The 17,481-nt window shown below is 25.3% G+C and overlaps 3 protein-coding genes and 2 long non-coding RNA genes across 7 annotated transcripts in view; 2 read left to right on the forward strand and 3 right to left on the reverse strand.

The window, feature by feature from the left end:
* LOC102680157 overlaps positions 1–312 on the reverse strand; it is a 4,693-nt gene extending 4,381 nt beyond the window's left edge. Inside the window, exon 1 of the long non-coding RNA XR_420917.2 lies at positions 279–312. This is a non-coding gene — a long non-coding RNA (uncharacterized LOC102680157). The remainder of the gene's footprint in view (positions 1–278) is intronic.
* LOC116186858 overlaps positions 1–7,076 on the reverse strand; it is a 14,314-nt gene extending 7,238 nt beyond the window's left edge. The window contains exons 1-2 of the long non-coding RNA XR_004151910.1: positions 7,058–7,076; positions 2,189–2,193 (exon numbers count right to left, since the gene is read on the reverse strand). This is a non-coding gene — a long non-coding RNA (uncharacterized LOC116186858). The remainder of the gene's footprint in view (positions 1–2,188; positions 2,194–7,057) is intronic.
* LOC102680240 (amyloid-beta-like protein) overlaps positions 1–7,842 on the forward strand; it is a 14,773-nt gene extending 6,931 nt beyond the window's left edge. Inside the window, exons 4-12 of the mRNA XM_006609927.2 lie at positions 1,624–1,852; positions 2,612–2,822; positions 3,094–3,276; positions 4,061–4,132; positions 4,193–4,383; positions 4,514–4,674; positions 4,760–4,977; positions 5,086–5,232; positions 5,317–7,842. Of these exons, the coding sequence (XP_006609990.1) occupies positions 1,624–1,852; positions 2,612–2,822; positions 3,094–3,276; positions 4,061–4,132; positions 4,193–4,383; positions 4,514–4,674; positions 4,760–4,977; positions 5,086–5,232; positions 5,317–5,427 (1,523 nt within the window). The 3' untranslated portion in view covers positions 5,428–7,842. The remainder of the gene's footprint in view (positions 1–1,623; positions 1,853–2,611; positions 2,823–3,093; positions 3,277–4,060; positions 4,133–4,192; positions 4,384–4,513; positions 4,675–4,759; positions 4,978–5,085; positions 5,233–5,316) is intronic.
* Positions 7,843–9,699: 1,857 nt separating this feature from the next.
* On the forward strand, positions 9,700–14,364 carry LOC102670699 (hormone-sensitive lipase). 3 transcript variants are annotated; one of them, XM_031515336.1, is made up of 11 exons: positions 9,700–9,876; positions 10,713–11,147; positions 11,238–11,439; positions 11,537–11,750; positions 11,883–12,073; positions 12,216–12,498; positions 12,606–12,828; positions 12,902–13,086; positions 13,285–13,610; positions 13,700–13,825; positions 13,885–14,364. In XM_031515336.1, exons 2-11 carry the CDS (start codon positions 10,765–10,767, stop codon positions 13,918–13,920), a joined length of 2,169 nt encoding a protein of 722 aa, XP_031371196.1. In that variant the 5' UTR covers positions 9,700–9,876; positions 10,713–10,764; the 3' UTR covers positions 13,921–14,364. The 3 variants fall into 3 exon arrangements, with proteins under 3 accessions (XP_031371196.1, XP_031371195.1, XP_006610001.1); XM_031515335.1 differs by having other exon boundaries at positions 9,705–9,876; positions 13,901–14,364; XM_006609938.2 differs by lacking the exon at positions 9,700–9,876 and adding an exon at positions 10,208–10,569 and having other exon boundaries at positions 13,901–14,364.
* A 270-nt stretch (positions 14,365–14,634) lies between these two features.
* Positions 14,635–16,250, reverse strand: LOC102670563 (probable N-acetyltransferase san). Its single transcript, XM_006609937.2, has 4 exons — positions 16,010–16,250; positions 15,340–15,496; positions 15,076–15,242; positions 14,635–14,960 (listed from the first exon to the last, which is right to left on the reverse strand). Exons 1-4 carry the CDS (start codon positions 16,015–16,017, stop codon positions 14,786–14,788), a joined length of 507 nt encoding a protein of 168 aa, XP_006610000.1. The 5' UTR covers positions 16,018–16,250; the 3' UTR covers positions 14,635–14,785.
* Between the last annotated feature and the right edge of the window lie 1,231 nt (positions 16,251–17,481).

Raw genomic sequence — 17,481 nt, forward strand, 5'->3', positions numbered from 1 at the left:
GCTTTTGTCTGCCTTTGCAGAACTCGAGAAGTCAGCTCATCAGCGTGTCTATTCTCGGAGAATGGGACATCTCGAGAACCTAGTTAGTCAAGACGGCTGTCCTCTTCAACATAACAGAGACAAATTAGAGTTTTTCACGGTGCAGAAGGGACGCGAAATCGCGGATGGCACGCGGTGGTTGCATACCACTAGGGGGCGGATTTCGAAATGCGCGCCACCATGTAGCACGCGATTTGCATTTGTTCTACGCCCAGTATCATTATCGAGGAAGCTTTTACCTTTGCTATGCAAATTAAGTCCTGTGTCTTCTTTCTTAAAAAGAATTGAATTGAAGTTTATTTTATTTTATTTTAATTTATTTATTTTATTATTATTATTATTATTTTTCTTTCATGTATGTATGCATTTAAATCTTTGTCGAATGGATGTTGGAAAATTGATTGTTCGTCGAGGTTTTCTTATGTTTTGGATATTGTTAATTGTTGAATGTTTCAAGCGACTGGGAGAGATTTTATGTATAATTTAAAAATATTAATTTTGAGATAATATTTTTTTTTTTAATAAAATTAAATAATTCTTTGATAATTGTATTGAATAAAAAAATGGTTTAATTTTAAATTATTTCATTATTTGAATGAAACAATGAAATAATTTTGTTTATTTGATATTTTTTTATTATTATTTATTTGAATAAATAAAAAACTGTAATTTATTTACAAATAATATGATTTAAAAACAATATTTTGAGATAAATTTTCTAAATAAAACAAATTTGTTTTATTTATTATATTTGATGACATTTCCTTTGTCCAATTGATTGAAACTGAGCAAATATTTGTGAAAATAATAAATCAATAAATTATGAATTTGAAAATATAAAATTTATACTTTAATTAAAATTTGTATTTTCAGTAATATTCAATAATATTTAATAATGAAATTAAAGTGAAATTAATTAATTAAAAACATAGTTTCGTATTGATAACTTCTAATCAATGTTATTCTAATCAATAATTGATATTAATAAAATTTTCTAATTATATTTATCATTTTACTAATTGTAATTTATGTACTGTTACATAAATATTTTTTTGAAATTATTATGAAAAAACAAAACGAATATATTTGAATATATTCAAAATAATTGATAATATATTTTCTATTTTAGTTAAAAGCGTAAGTATATATTTATATTAATATTGTAAATATGTTAATATGCTTTTGAATATTTTATATTTTATATGTTAGTTTTTGGCTTAATATCATATTATCATTGATTTTAAATATGATCTTGAACTTTATCATCATGTCACTCATCAAAATATCATATACGTTAAATGATAATAAAATATTCACTTCTTTAAAATTCATTTTTTGGCATTTTTTTCTAAAATTAATAAATGATTGTAAAATTGATTGGAATTATATTGTAAGTAGGAAATAAAAATTGTTATTATTATGTCTTGTTATAAAAAAAAAAAAAACAAATATTATATAAATTCTTGGCTATTTTTTTTACATTTCTATTCTTAAAAGGATCCTTTTAAAAATAAATGAGCAGAAAATTAATTCAATAAATTCAACAATTTTAAAGATCTATTAACATTTACCTACAATTTGCAGAAAATTTGAAAGCCAAAAAACCGATCGACTTGCCGATTCCAAAGGGTGTGGACGAAGATCTCGACGAAGATGAAGATGACCTTGAAGACGATGATGGCTTGGACACTGATGCAGATGATGAAGATGATTCTGAAGCTGATCCCGAAGATGGACTCAATGATCAACCTGATGATGATGAAAGTGACGAGGAATATCTCAATGATGATTACAATTACGACACTACAACAAGGTAAATCGATATTAATTTGATTTAGTAATGATAAAACTTTTGTATATTTTAACAGAATTTTAAAAAATTAAACATTACGAAACAACTTTAAATTATTTATATAAAAATATAAATTATTATAAATTATGTTAATGTAAAAAAAAAAAAAAAAAGAATCTTTATGCGAGAATTTATCGAGCTGTATTCGCTTGCAGAAGGAATTAAAATCACAAAAGAATGGAATTTATTAACTACGTTTAGTTATTTTTAACATTCGGAAGATTATATAAGCGATTTATACTTTCACTAGGAACAGAAATTCTTCCAATCTTTCGTATAGAAATAATTGCATTAAACTAATCCTGAATTTGATATTTGATTTTCTATTTCAATTATAATAATTTCGATTATAATAATTCAAATAAATATATATTATTTCATATTTCTGCAAATATTAGTACATCTATCTATGTTAATATTATTGTAATTCATTAATTTCATATTTTAATTAAATAATCTTTAACAATATTAATGCTTAATTAATGCCTCTATTAATAATTATTTATTGTTTGCATAATTGCAATGATATAATTTATAATATAATATAATATAATATAATTTATAAAATCTCTACGAAGATTCCCATCATAATAACTCTTTCCAACACTTGTCCATATTTTTGATCAACAATTATATTAATATTTTATTTTTATTTAAATTCAAATGTTTCAATGTTTCTTGCGGTATTAATATAAATAATTGTATGCTCATTTTGTCCAGTCGATTATCAACAACAGTTTCAACTACGGAAAAACCGAAACAAGACGTAACTGCAATGCCATTGCCAGTTAGTACGAGCACACAACAATCTTCGCAATCACAGAGCACACCGGATCCATATCTAACTCATTTCGATCCTCGTTCTGAGCACCAGAGCTACAAGCAAGCACAAATGAGGCTCGAAGAGGTGCACAAGGAGAAAGTAACAAAAGTAAGCGGGTGATACCATCTATCTCATTCTAATTTCTCTTACTTTTTACACAAGAAAAAGTATTATTTTTATTAAGTTATTATCTTCGTTTTTTTTTGCTTATGTTGATTTTATTTTAGTTTCGTTGGATTTTAAATTATATGATTTTCGAAGAAAACGAATTGAATTTGAAGAAACAGCGTATCAAAGAAGACGTAAAATCGAGTTTCGAGAGATAGCTATTATCTCGCGGGACACTAGTGTCGAAATCTTTGTGCTACAACGTTTTCAGGTGATGAAGGACTGGAGTGATCTCGAGGAAAAGTATCAGGATATTCGTGCCCACGACCCAGTTGCTGCTGATGCTTTCAAACGATGGATGACCGCGCGATTCCAGGAAACTGTTGCTGCTCTAGAAGAGAGCGGTGCCGCGGAGAAGCATCAATTAAGCGCTATGCATCAGCAAAGAGTACAAGTATGTGATTTAGAATAATGGATGCAAGTGGCGAACATTTTTCGTTTAAGAAAGAAAATTTTTATCGATAAATTTAAATAACTGAAAAACATACTTGGTGTACGAATCTAGTATTTTCAAAATTGATCATATTATCATGATAAAAGTTAAAAAAATGAGCAATCTACATGAGAAAGTAAATTGAAAGTGATATTGGTAAATTGTATTTAAAATGACTTTAATATGCACATATCATAATAAAAGAAAAAAAAGATATAAGCATAATGATATTTATTAAATAAAAATAGGCACTATGTTATAACATATGTTATAACTGAACATATATTTAAATTTTCAATATTAATTTGAATTTTGAAAAAGTGTCATTTTATATTTTCCATTTAATTTTTCATGTAGATTTATATCTTTCTGAAATACACTATATAATTGGAATCTTTTTGATATTTGATGAATGTTGCATTTATCTTTGAAGATAAAAATGAAATATAATAAATATATTAATTTTATTGATTTATTAAATTAATTTAGTTTGTATTATATATTTATTTTATGTATATATATATTTTTTTAATTTAAATATTATATCTTCAAATTTTTTAAATAATTTTCCTTTCCTACAATATTGAAATTTAAAAAAAAAATTCTAATTTGATTCAAATAAAATAATGTATAATTTAAAAATTTTGAAAAAATTTTCTATTTTTTTATTATTTGATTTTAATTATAATTTATATATCATTTATATAACATACAATATAATATTTATTATATTATCAATTTATAGGAAGCTGTTAAACAAAGGAACGAAGAAGCGATGTCATGTTATACAGCTGCTTTGAACGAGACACCACCAAATGTAAGTTTTTCAAGTATTTTGCCCAATCGCAAATAATTTATTATATTTATTTTTATTTAGATGCATCGCATTCAAAAATGTCTCCAAAAGTTGCTTCGTGCTCTTCACAAAGATAGGCACCATACTATTGCTCATTACAAACATCTGCTGGACAGCAGTTTGGAACAAGCTCAACGTGAAAAACCAGCAACTTTGGAGCACTTGGCGGAAATCGATAGAATCACCAATCAGAGCCTGTTGATGTTAGAACGGTAATATGTCCGTCGATATAGAGTAACGTCAACGTCTCAGAATACTAGATTCCAGATTTTGACAGAGCAGAAAGAAATATACTTTGATTTAATAGAATACTATATGGAGGATTTCATTCATTATATTTAGGTATCCTGATTTAAGCGCAAAAATTGGCCGCCTTATGGATGATTACGTTTTGGCCCTCAGGAGCAAAGATGAGACTCCTGGACTGCTGTTAGCGATGACACGAGAAGCGGAAGCAGCCATTTTAGATAAATATCAGGCCGACGTTACCAGTAAGCAACAAGGTAATTTTAAAATTTAATAAACGAAAAAGAAATACAACATAGTATAATATCGACTATGTTTAAATGAAATCCATTGAATCTGTAGAAAAAGAACATCAAAAACAACTGGAACGAGCACGCAAGGAGCAACGCAAAGCTGAACGTGGTGAATTACGTACAGAACAAGCACAACAAGAAGAAAGCGACTCGATAAATGATAATAAAGATATTCAACAACAACCAGAGCAACCGGCAGCTATGCACAGTGAAGGACTTGTTAGGGCAGCTCATAGTTTGACACATGACATTTCCCATTCTGAACCGGTAAATATAGTTAGATAATATCGCTAGAAAAAAAAAAAAATATTTATAAGAAATATTTATAAGAAAGACCATGATATAAAAAATATTTCTATTTTATTTACGATATAGGGTTATTCTGTAAGAAGGGAGATGTATCACAGAGAAAGTCGATCTGTCTACTTTACACTTGCATTTGCTGGAATTGCACTTATGGCTGCAGCAGTGGTAGGTGTAGCAGTATTCAAAAGACGCAGTGCAAGAAGCCCTCATAGTCAGGTATACCTAAAATGCAATTTTAATTAATTAGAAAAATTAATAATAATTATATTAATAATAATTATTATTCTTAACGTCAAACAGGGATTTATTGAAGTTGATCAAGCGGCCACACCAGAGGAGCGGCATGTTGCAAATATGCAAATCAATGGATATGAAAATCCTACATATAAATATTTCGAGATCAAAGAATAATTTAATCACCTCGGTCTACAAGAGATTTTATTTGAAATTGATCTTTAATTGTCCGTTCTCGCGTATGTTCTTCAAGAATCTCATAGTATTTTGTTAGTGTAAGATATTCAGGTTCGAGGTTCTTCCGAAGATTCCGAAAATATATAAAATCTATGTCTTAGTGATATATGGAATAAAATCTGTCCATAGACGAATAGGTATTGCGATACGATATCATTATGTGTCACGTCTCTTTATAATAACTCGCGACGTTATACGAAACATAACGATTTATGAATATATATAAAGCAATTTTCATATAACATCTAGTAGATAGAAATGTTATGAGTCGATTATACACTCGTATCAGAATTATCTACAAGACAATTCGAAAGGGAAACAACATGCCAATGTGCCATATGGGAAGGGCGTAATGTTGTCTTCGGAAGTATCTCATACACGTTGTTTTCGTTTGTCATACATGTTATTAACAAAATAAATAAACAAATAAACACAGGAAGGAGCGCTCATAAACAAATCTAAAGAAAAAAAAAAAAAAAAAAAGAATCATCACTCATTAATGTTATACGCGATATCCTTCAATTAGAAGGCTGTGGACTATGATCAATTACGGACATTGTTTTTTCAGCAATAGGAAATGCGTGTGCGTTAGAAGAAACGTATCTCGTGATGACGCATTCATAATATGCGTGCTGTTGCGCTCTTTGCTGTATATTTCTAAGTTCTGATATTTTTCGAGATAGTAAATGGCAATAAAAAGTAAATGCAGCTTAAATAATACAATGAAAATAAGAAAAAAATGTTAGCAGCGGTAGCGGCTTACACAGCATAAAAATATAATCCGATTTAAAAAAAAAAAAAAACATGATAAGCATATTACATAGCACTATGCAAAAGTGTATGCTCTACGATACTCTTAAAATATCAGAACGGCGATCAATGCACGTTCACCTTCGTGATTGCAGCTGTTTTTTCATCTCCGTTCGATTCCCACTGCCTGATTTTTTCAGCGACCTTTTCAGTACTTAACGTCTACTTAGATTATACAACTTTATACTTATAAGAAATTGAATCATGAACGTATCTAAAGTTATTATGAGAAGCAAGATATTTTATCATTCCATAACAAATGTCCACTATCTTATCGAGGTGCTGCCCGAATGTATGCACGGAAAATATTCGGTAGCTTTGTTCGATTCGGCCGAGTTATCGTCGTGTTTCTTAATCGAAAACGGACGAATCGAAAGAATCACGTCGAGGTTGCCGAATAAGAGGAACAGTTCAACACAGGAGTTTTTTTGAGTGGCATTAGTACCTCAGATTTAGGTCGAATAAGTGGCGAATGTTAAAAGCAAGCGTGTTTCTGTCTTTTTTTTTTATTTCACCAATTTTTTTTTTCTCTCAAAAGATGGTTCATACAATAACTATCTTAGGATTATTAATTATATATGATGACGATAATATATTACACGTTTAATGCTTATATATTTGTATATGGTCAAAAGATAGTAGGCTGCGCTTTAGCCAGGGTCGCGTGGGAAAGCATAGCTTTCGTTTGTTTTAATAAATATTGCACGTTTTTTTATTTATATTATATTTCTTTGTATCAATAAATTAATTATATTAATACACACACATATATATATATATACATATATCAATTTGATAAGTGTTTATATAATTATAACAAAGAGTAACAATAATTTTAGTCGCGCAAGTGTTATGTTATTAACGATGGTTTAAGATGTTTTTATTTAGATACTATTTATATCAAAAAATTATATTTTCCTTCTCACTTTTTTTTTATTACAATAAAATTATTTGTTTTATTATGTTAATTTCGCTAAAATAAATTAAACGGATGCGCAAACCGAGGACGTTGAACAATAATCCTTGGATTCCTAAGCGCACGTGAAGCAGCTGCCTTCCTATTTAGCGAGCATAGTAGACTGTCTCACGCAACTCCGGTGGAAGAACGAGCCAACGAAAAAAATATATACACAGGCACACACATTCGCGCATCGCTGAGTGTTAAAAATATTATTTTAGATATATTAAAATGATAGCAATTAACCATATGTCTATGGAGATACAACAAAAGCATAGCATCAATGCGTTAATAATAATATAAATATCTATATATATATATATATATAAATATATATGTTCATGTGTGTATGTGTGTGTGTGTGTGTGTAATATATGAACAATATATATACATAGATATATATATACATATGCATATACATGTACACCTATCAAATTAACTATACATTATGTACCTATAGCATATAGTCGTTAAATGACAAAAAAAAAAACATTGACACGTCGCGTAATAAAAAAAATTTGACTTGATACGGATTCACAGATGTTGATGAAGAAAACATGTTGTTGTCTCTAGAAAAAGAAAAAAAAACAATGCTATTTTTTTTTTAATTGTAATAATTATTCCAATTATAATTTTTATTTAATGTAAAATAAAAAAAAAAGAATGAAGATGGTATGCGACTATATGACAATTGGCCTACGTTGGCGGATGTGCTATTGTTTATCATATATTATATTTGTCAAAAGATATGATGCGAATAGCACCTGTAATGCTTGCCAAATTTATCTCGTATACCATCTTTTAAATAACATAATTATAAAAAATTTGAATTAGTAATAACAAAATTTTGTACATGGCAAAAAAAAAAAAGAATATCCATTCCAATGGAGTTTTGATAAAAGAATACTCGAGTAGCATACGAGAACATATAATGTTATTCCAATTATAATTGTATTGATCAAAGAATTTAAAGAAAAATTAATCATCAATATTCAAGCTTGAAAACTAGAAGCATATCAGTTTTTAGTCTATTCGTTTTAACGATAGAGCCATGTCATTTTTTCACTTCAAGATATTGTGAATTTGCATCGAGTCACTTTGTATAAGTTTAAGAATTGATTTTTGTAAAGAGGTAATAAATATTTACCGTAATTAATTAAACTTTAGCTTAAAGAAAAGAAAAATAAATGGAAAAAAGACATGTGAGAAGTGAGGAAAAGAAAGAAGAAAAAAATAAGAATGAAGGAACAAAAGAAAAAAATAATACGTCCTTTGCGTAGCGGTTCGGATTTAGAAGTTGGCGAAAATGGGAATAATAACGGAACTAAACTTTATTTTTGCAGTTCTTTCGGTATAGATCGATTCTTACGATTTTATCGTGTCTTTAATGAACTTTAATATCGTAATAATGATGAAATACAAGAATCCGATTGTACGTGCAATATATCAATACTCGTGTATTTACACGCCTATACACAGCGCTATATATAGTTTTCGATCTTACGTCTTACGCATTTGTTAGCATTTAAAACAAAGTGATTTTATGTTTAAATTAAAGTTCTACTTGATATCATCATATTTTTATGTTACATATTTTTGTTGCATTATTCATTATTGTTTTAATTATCGGCAATTGAATCATTTGATTAATAATAAAATATTTTGTTTTGTATAAACGGATTGATTGACGCAAAATGAAATCAACGTCGGATTAGATAAAAATTGATATTTCATAAATATCGCTCATTTGGTTGAAAATAAAAATACACAAATAATAAAAAATGATACACAATTTAAATCGAAGAAAGATGATGAACTTTTTAAGTTGCTTTTAATTGTAGGATCGGAAACTTCACGTTTATTATAAAACATTTCTATGACGAATAGAAAAATTAATTACTAACCGGAGAATTAAACTAACTTCCTCGTCTCCCTCTTTCTCTCCATTACACAAGAATTTCTCCTCGCCACTCACAAATTTTATCGCATTAATACACTCCGTGAAAAGAACGTATTGTGTTTGTGGATATATGTAATTTTACTTATCAATAAATAAATTACAAAGATAATTACTAATTGAATGTCAATCATTCTTCAACATCGATATTAAATGAAATATTCTTATTCTGTTCAATATTTTCTTAAAAATTTTTCTTATGGAATAATAATTGAAATTGATTGATATTTAATTTAATTGAATAATATAATTATTGTTAATGTTAAAAAGTTACTTTTTTTATAAATTTAAAAAAATTATTGAATTTTAAATAAGATCATATAATGAATTAAAATATGTAATAGTTAATTCATGTATGTATAATTTTGTATATAAATCAGAAATACTTGGTATTTATATAAATGTAATATAAAAATATGTTTTACACTAAAAATTAGATAATAAAATTACCAAGAATCATTTTCCATACTTAGATATCGTTAATATATCTTTATGATTAATTCATTTGTCGTGACTGGTTGCTTAATACACAAGAATCACGACCATTGAATCACAAATTATTGTTTGTCATTCACCAATCTGACAAAATTAGCATTGAAACGGATGTACGTTACTTTCGTTTCTTTAACATTATAAAACAGTAACGTCTGGCAGTATATGTCTGGTAAGTATTTTTTTTTATATTAGTTATAAAATAACTGATCCATTGATATATATTAATTGATACTTTATCATAATAATTATTATTACAAGATATTATAATCAGTTTGCAATAAAAATTCATAAGTATTTGATAAAATATTAATATTCAACATTTTTATTAATATGATGTAATGTATTTTAATTAATAATTATGTGCGATTGATTGATAAAAAATTTGTTTTTTATAAATTGTGTACTTGTAAATATTACATTTAATTTTGAATTAAAATTAAACGAAAAAATTAATTTTCATTTTAATATAAATAGAATAATAAGCGAATTTTAAGTTTCACTTACAGCTATATGCATGTATATTCTTTAAGCGATTTGTTACTAGTAGTAGTTATAATTCATTGTTGAACACATGTGAAAGTCAATAACATTTAATTCGTACTAGTGCGTGATATTATAAGATTGTATTGTGAGATAATACTATCGATCGAAAAAACAATATGGCGTCCACGATAAATATCTAGGAAATGTCAAATCCAAAATAAAAATCAACATTATCAGAGTATGACGTATACAAAGATTTTAATAATGTAAATATAATGTAGTGCAAATCAGAACATAAAAAATAATTAATAAGTGACCTGAATATCTTTAATATCTTAAATTTGATAACCTTACATGTTAATATGATGAATTTTGAAAGGTATTAATATTTACTATTAATTATGAAGATATTCATTTAAACAATTTTTAAGTATTTTATACTTAAATTATTGAAAAATAGCATTACTAAAAAAATATTAGTCTTTACCGATAGATAGCAATGTGATTTTTTTACTTTTATAGATTCTACAATTATTGTTTGTTTTAAAATAATTAATAAAAAATTTATTGCTAAATGAATAAACAAGACACAGCTCAAATGTCACTCGATGATGACTTTGATAGACCATTTGAAGATGTGGAGCCTTTACAATGGGGAGCATTACGGGAATTATGTCATGCTAATGCAGAATATTTCATGCCACATCAAGATGAGAACAGTATTAGAATTAGAGCTGCACTTATGGCTATATTAGATCATTTGATACAATTGCAACCATTATATAAAGAAATTAGTAGAATTGCACCAATGTTTGATCTTGATGTGCAAACACCTGGTAATGGATATAGAAGTTTTCTGGTGCTAATAGACAAATGCATTATTCATTCTCGTTCAATCTGTCATCAAATATATTGTCAAAAAGATTCTATATTTTTTCGTAAAAGCTATCACATGAGGTAATTATGATTTGTTTTAAAAAAATTATTGAATATATTTATATTTGTATCTAAAATTATATTAACAATAATAAGTACAAATATTTATAGGGAAATTGAGGCTTGCTCACAATTGTTGGCATCTTTGTGCACTTGCTTAGAACATTTACAAACTCTTTATTCATGGAGTGAATATATAAATGATGGAAAACCATCTCTTTTTATAGGCGATAATCATAATCCTCATGAAATTTTAAATAAAGTAGAAACCATAAATCAGTATTGTTTTTATGGCAGATGTTTAGGATTTCAGGTAATGATAAAAACATATCTAATTAATGATTCACTATTTTTTCATTTTCTAGTAAATATAAAAATGTGAAATATGTAAATATGAAAAATATTTTCAGTTTCATGATAATTTAAAACCTATTTTAAAGACTATACTGGTTTGTATGGCAACATTCAGTGAAGCATTTTATGCTAATGGTACATTGTTAGCAAGATGTGCTAATTCTGTCAAATATATGTTAGATCCTGAAATAAGAGCTCGTCGTATCGTCGATGTATCTCAACGTGCTGACATTTCATTTTGTCAAGCTTTTTGGTTTCTGAATGAGACTGGTAATATACTGTGATTTTCAATCATAACATATATATATATATATAATTTATTTTAAATGTAATAATTGCTTGTTTTATTTTGATAATTGTTTTAATATATATTATATATATTATATAAGTTATACATTTTAGATATTGCACGGAAATTGCCTGCTATAACATCTTCTTCTTTGGCAATAAATCAAGTAATTTCTATTCCACCTGAAGAGTTGACACTTTCTACATTAAATGGATCAACTATATCAATTCCTATACCAAATAGTCATATCGGAAAAAAGCCGATACATGTTAGACTGTTAAGTTCTAAACGTCGTTTAGGAATGGTAAAGAGATGATTTATTTATTTCATATAAATAGCACTATTATTATTTTTAGTCATTATTTTCCTTTCCACATTTCCTTTAATAAAGTAGAAATTTTTGTGAAACATCAGTTTCACTCCTGTGCAGTACATGCTTTTCTCAGGTTGGTTCAGGTGGAGTAGGGGGAGAATTGCATGGATTGTCCAATGAATTGATAATTCATTGTCATGGTGGAGGTTTTGTAGCACAAACTTCTTTATCTCATGAAACATATTTACGTGGTTGGGCCATAAGTCTTGGTATACCTATTTTAAGTATAGATTACAGTTTAGCGCCTGAAGCTCCATTTCCTCGTGCGCTCGAAGAAGTGCTATATGCATATGCATGGGCTTTAAATCATGCAAGTACATTGCTTGGAAGTACAGCTCAAAAAATACTTCTTGCTGGTAAGATGTAAAGCATTGCATGTTATTATTTTCCTAATATATCTTTATGCACATTTTTTTTTTAATATATTTAATATTTGCATATAAATAATACAATTTTTTAATAGGTGATTCTGCTGGGGCCAATTTAAACTTGGGAATTACTTTAAAATGTTTACAATTAAATATTAGAAAACCTGATGGAATATTTATGGCATATACACCAGTACTTGTTGATTTTGTATTATCACCTTCGCGATTGCTTTGCCTGTCAGATCCATTATTACCTATGGGATTTCTTTTACGTTGTTTGAAAGCATATATCCCTTCAGATAATAAAAAAGTTACACGGTAAATATTATATATTAGAATAAGTCACATAATTATTTTTATATTTCATTTTATTTTTTTTTTTATTTTTTAGAGAAAAAGAACACGATGTTGCTGAATGCATAAAATCAGATTCAGAATCTTTTGCTGAAGTAAGTGAAAGTGATTTAATAGCATTAGCTCTGAGTCCTAATGGAGATGAAACAAATGATGCACATAAGTTAGCATCTTTACCATCTGATTCAACTTTGAATTCTGTTACTTTAACAGAAGCTGATGGTAAATAAATGAATAATGCAAATATAAAAATATAATTAAATGTTATGATTTAAACATGATATAATTTTTATAAGTTTATTAATTTTTTATTTTAATTTTGTTTTTTAATTGTTTTATAATTGGTTTTGTATTATATTTTATATTATATTTATATAAATATTTATATAAATATTTTTTGTATATTCTTTGATATAACAGGAATGGAACATCTACAGGAAGAAGCAAAATCTCAAGAATATATTAATAAATTTTTTGAACTTTATCGAAATTGTGGAACAAATACTTCAACACATATTGGAAATGGTACTATTAGTGAAGATAACAATATTTCAAAAAATGATAGATCATGGTCTTTTTTTGGATGGTCTCTCAGTGGAAGGCACAAAGAATCCAGAGAATTAGATACAGAAAATATAAAAAGTCCTTTGGAAGAATTTATATTCACAGTACCCAGAGATCCATATTTAAGTCCTTATCTTGCATCGGATAATCTTTTAGCACAATTACCACCTATTAAAATGCTTGTAAATTCTTAAATCTTAAATTTTTTATAATATGAAAAATATGAATATAATATGAAAAAAAAATTATATATATAAATAATATTTTATAGACATTAGAATTGGATCCATGCCTTGATGATTCGGTCATGTTCGCAAGAAAACTTCGATTGCTTGGTGTATCAGTAACGCTTGATATATTGCCAGGTTTACCGCATGGATTTCTTAATTTAACACCAGTAATTATTTCTTTTATCAAATAAAACAATAATATTACATTATATTCAATTATAGCAAATTATTTAAATTTATAGGTTTCAAAAGAAGCAAGTGAAGGATCAGATCTATGTGCAAAAAGATTGCAGGAGTTATTGGCATTATAATTACATACAAGGAGCAAATATTCATTGAAGATTAAATGTTAATATGCAAGAACAAAGTTTCTTTGCTATAATTGTTCTTTTAGATATCAATTTTAATTAATTTTTTATGTACAAAGACTAAAAATAATTTGCAATATCTCAAAAGTTTTAGTATTGATATGTGAACGTGAATGTGTTTTACTCTATTTACATTTTATATTATATATTTATATTTTATTAATGATATACTATGATATTTAATATCTAATTTTTAAAATCATATAATCTCAAATTATTGTACTTAAATGATAATGTCAAAATGTTAATATCTTTGTATTATGTTCACTGAATATGCAATTGCGAAAAAAAGCAAAAAAGCTTTCAATTTTCTAAAAAAAAAAAAAAAAAAGAAAAAAGAAATTTAAAGAATAGGGACTACAAATATGTTGGTTGCATAAATTATTTTAAATTGTTTGTTTTCAGCATTATAATGCTGTTTAATACTTTATGCAGCTGATACAAGATATTAAATATATTAGGTATAAATAAAGTATTATAAATGTGATATGTTTAGTAAAATAATATGTTTTAATATGTATAATGTTGGCAATAATTGAAAAATTAATTTTTTTATTTTGATTATTAATAATTTATGGACTTGTTAAGTTATATTTTTTACGTCAATATACATTGTATTTGTCAACTTTATTAAATTATTTATAAAATTCTATTTTATAACTTATATAACACACTGGGAAGTACAATAAAAATAATTTTATTACCAGACTATGAAAACATGTAGTTTTTAAGATGTGATAAATTAATGATTAATGATTTTTATTGATTAGTTTGTTGATTATTTGTTTGATTTGTTTTGGGACGTAAAGTTTTTTGTAATACATGAGCATCTGCAGGTTCTATTCGCTTATAGTAATGTTCTTTTGTTTCAACTATTTCAAATCCAAATTTTTTATAAAAGTCAATAGCTCCTTCATTACTTATTTGAACATGACTGTAAAAAAAAAGTATTTTTAATTATAAAAATATAAATTTTTATTTATATATTTATATAAATATTTTGCATATATAATAAATATAATTAAATATTTAAATATATTAATACTTACAGAAAGATTGAATCAAAATTCCCATCTTTATAAACATAATTTAAAACATGTTGCACCATTACAGTACCTATTCCTAATCTTCTATAGGGATAAAGACATCCCAATGTCATAATATATAAACGTCTAGAATTTTCAGAAGTATCTACTCGACAACAAACTGCACCAACCTAATTTATAAAAATTTCTTATAAAATCTCTCATTTGATTTAATTATTGTTCAAAATTGATATATTTTTTAATATAATTTGCATAAATATAACATACCACTATATCATTGTAATATGCAAGTTTTGCTAGCTCCCCAGCTTCTAAAACATCTTTATAAAATTTTTCATTATATGAGACAGGAAACACCACTTGGTTAAGAAGTTTGAGCTGTTTTATGTTATGTGGTGTTACATCTCCTAACTCTATTTTTGATCTGTAATTTTAAATTTTGTATTTTAATTAAATATAAAATTGGTAACATTATTCTTTTTTATGTTTTTTATATTGTATATTATTTGAATATTTTAAAATAATATATATAAATATATTTATATTTATAGGTATAAATTAATATTTTTTTTTGTTTTTGTTTACAAAAACAAAGAATTTCAGATAAATGTGAAATTATAAAATATGAATAGAGATATATCTTATTGTTTTTAACAATTTTCTAAAATTTTATTATTCTATTAAAAATTATTTTTACATATAATTTACTTTTTTTATGATGTTTATATTATAATCTAATTACACGTTTTGAAATAAACATGTCTTTGAGAATAAAAATATTTAAATTTTGAATTTAAAGATAATCATTGTTAGTCATAAACAAAATAAAAATCGTATAAATTTAGTTATAATATACTGGAATAAAACAACTGTAATTGCTTTTAGAATGTTTTGATTCGTGATATAAAAATATAACCTCAAAACTTTTAGAACTTACCTAGTCATATTAAGAAATACAACAGATTTGAACGTTACTTGAATAAATAACAATAACAAGTTTTAATATGAATTGCTTTCTAAATAAATTATAAACAAATAAGCCGTATATATAACACAATAACGTCACACGGCTTCGTACTTTTTTATACTGAAATTATATTAGCAGAGTAGGTTAAATATATTCCTGTTTCTTCATATTTTGATAAGTTTTAGAATACACAAAAATTAATTATAAATAACAAATTCAATTATAAAAAATATTATATAAAAATATTATTTATATAAAAATAATTTACATTTTTACAAATTATATATTTGAAAATTCATATACTCATAAAATTTTAATAGAATACAATATTTGATTTAATAATATGTTTTATATTATTTCAAATTTATTTATATTTATTTCTTTTATCATTATATTTTATTATAATATTAAATATATAATAAAATATATTTAATCATAAAATATAAATAGAAAATAAATATTTAAAATAATATCAAATTATGTATTGTATGTATAATTAAAGTATGAATTTTTGTTATGTGTAAATAATTTAGATATCTACAATTATACGATATTTTTTAATATATTTTTAATAATTAAAATCTCAAAAAATAATTTTAAATAATAAATATATATTACATAAATATAAATACATAAAAATGTTGAGTTTAAAATTCTATATAAAATAAAGAAAGTATAAATAAAAAAATATTACTTTATATATTTTGTCTTTCATAAATAAATTTTACAATAAATCAACTTAAAATATTTTATAAATTAATGATTTGTTTTAATATATGATTTAATATTTATTTATAGAAAATAACTAGTTAAATCGATTAATATATTCAAATATATATGATTCCATTTAAAAAAATTGATAATCATTATATATATTAAGGTATATTTTATATTTTTTGAATTGTTCTAGATATATATTACAAATTAATTATTTACAAAATAATTTGAAGAAAATTTTTTATGAAAATATATCTAGTTGATATATATATGATTATAAAAAAAAAAAATATATAAACAAGAACAATAAATAATAAGACAAGAATAGAGACATTCGTAAAATTCGAGAATTAACGCTATTTTTAGAGTGATATAAATAATTAATACAGGACAGAAAATAGTGGCAGAAAATTAGAGATAGGATAAGAATTAACTGCCAGCGTTATCTCTAAAATATCAAACATATTTTTTTAAAGAATTATCTTTTTAAAATTACAGATGGTACTAATCTTAAATTCCTATTTTACTTTATCTTGTCTTTGATATTTAAGAGATGGTATTTTATAATCAATTTTTGTTTTATGTATATCTTTATTCTATTTATTCTATTTTTGGGTCTATCTTCTATATGCTTTTAATGTATGATCATAGACAAGCAGATAAACACAATATTAATTCACAATTTATTTTTATAGTTCAAGATTTAGAATGTATCTAAAAATTTC

This window comes from Apis dorsata, unplaced genomic scaffold (genome assembly GCF_000469605.1).
Source record: "Apis dorsata unplaced genomic scaffold, Apis dorsata 1.3 scaffold_65, whole genome shotgun sequence".
Taxonomy (NCBI): domain Eukaryota; kingdom Metazoa; phylum Arthropoda; class Insecta; order Hymenoptera; family Apidae; genus Apis; species Apis dorsata.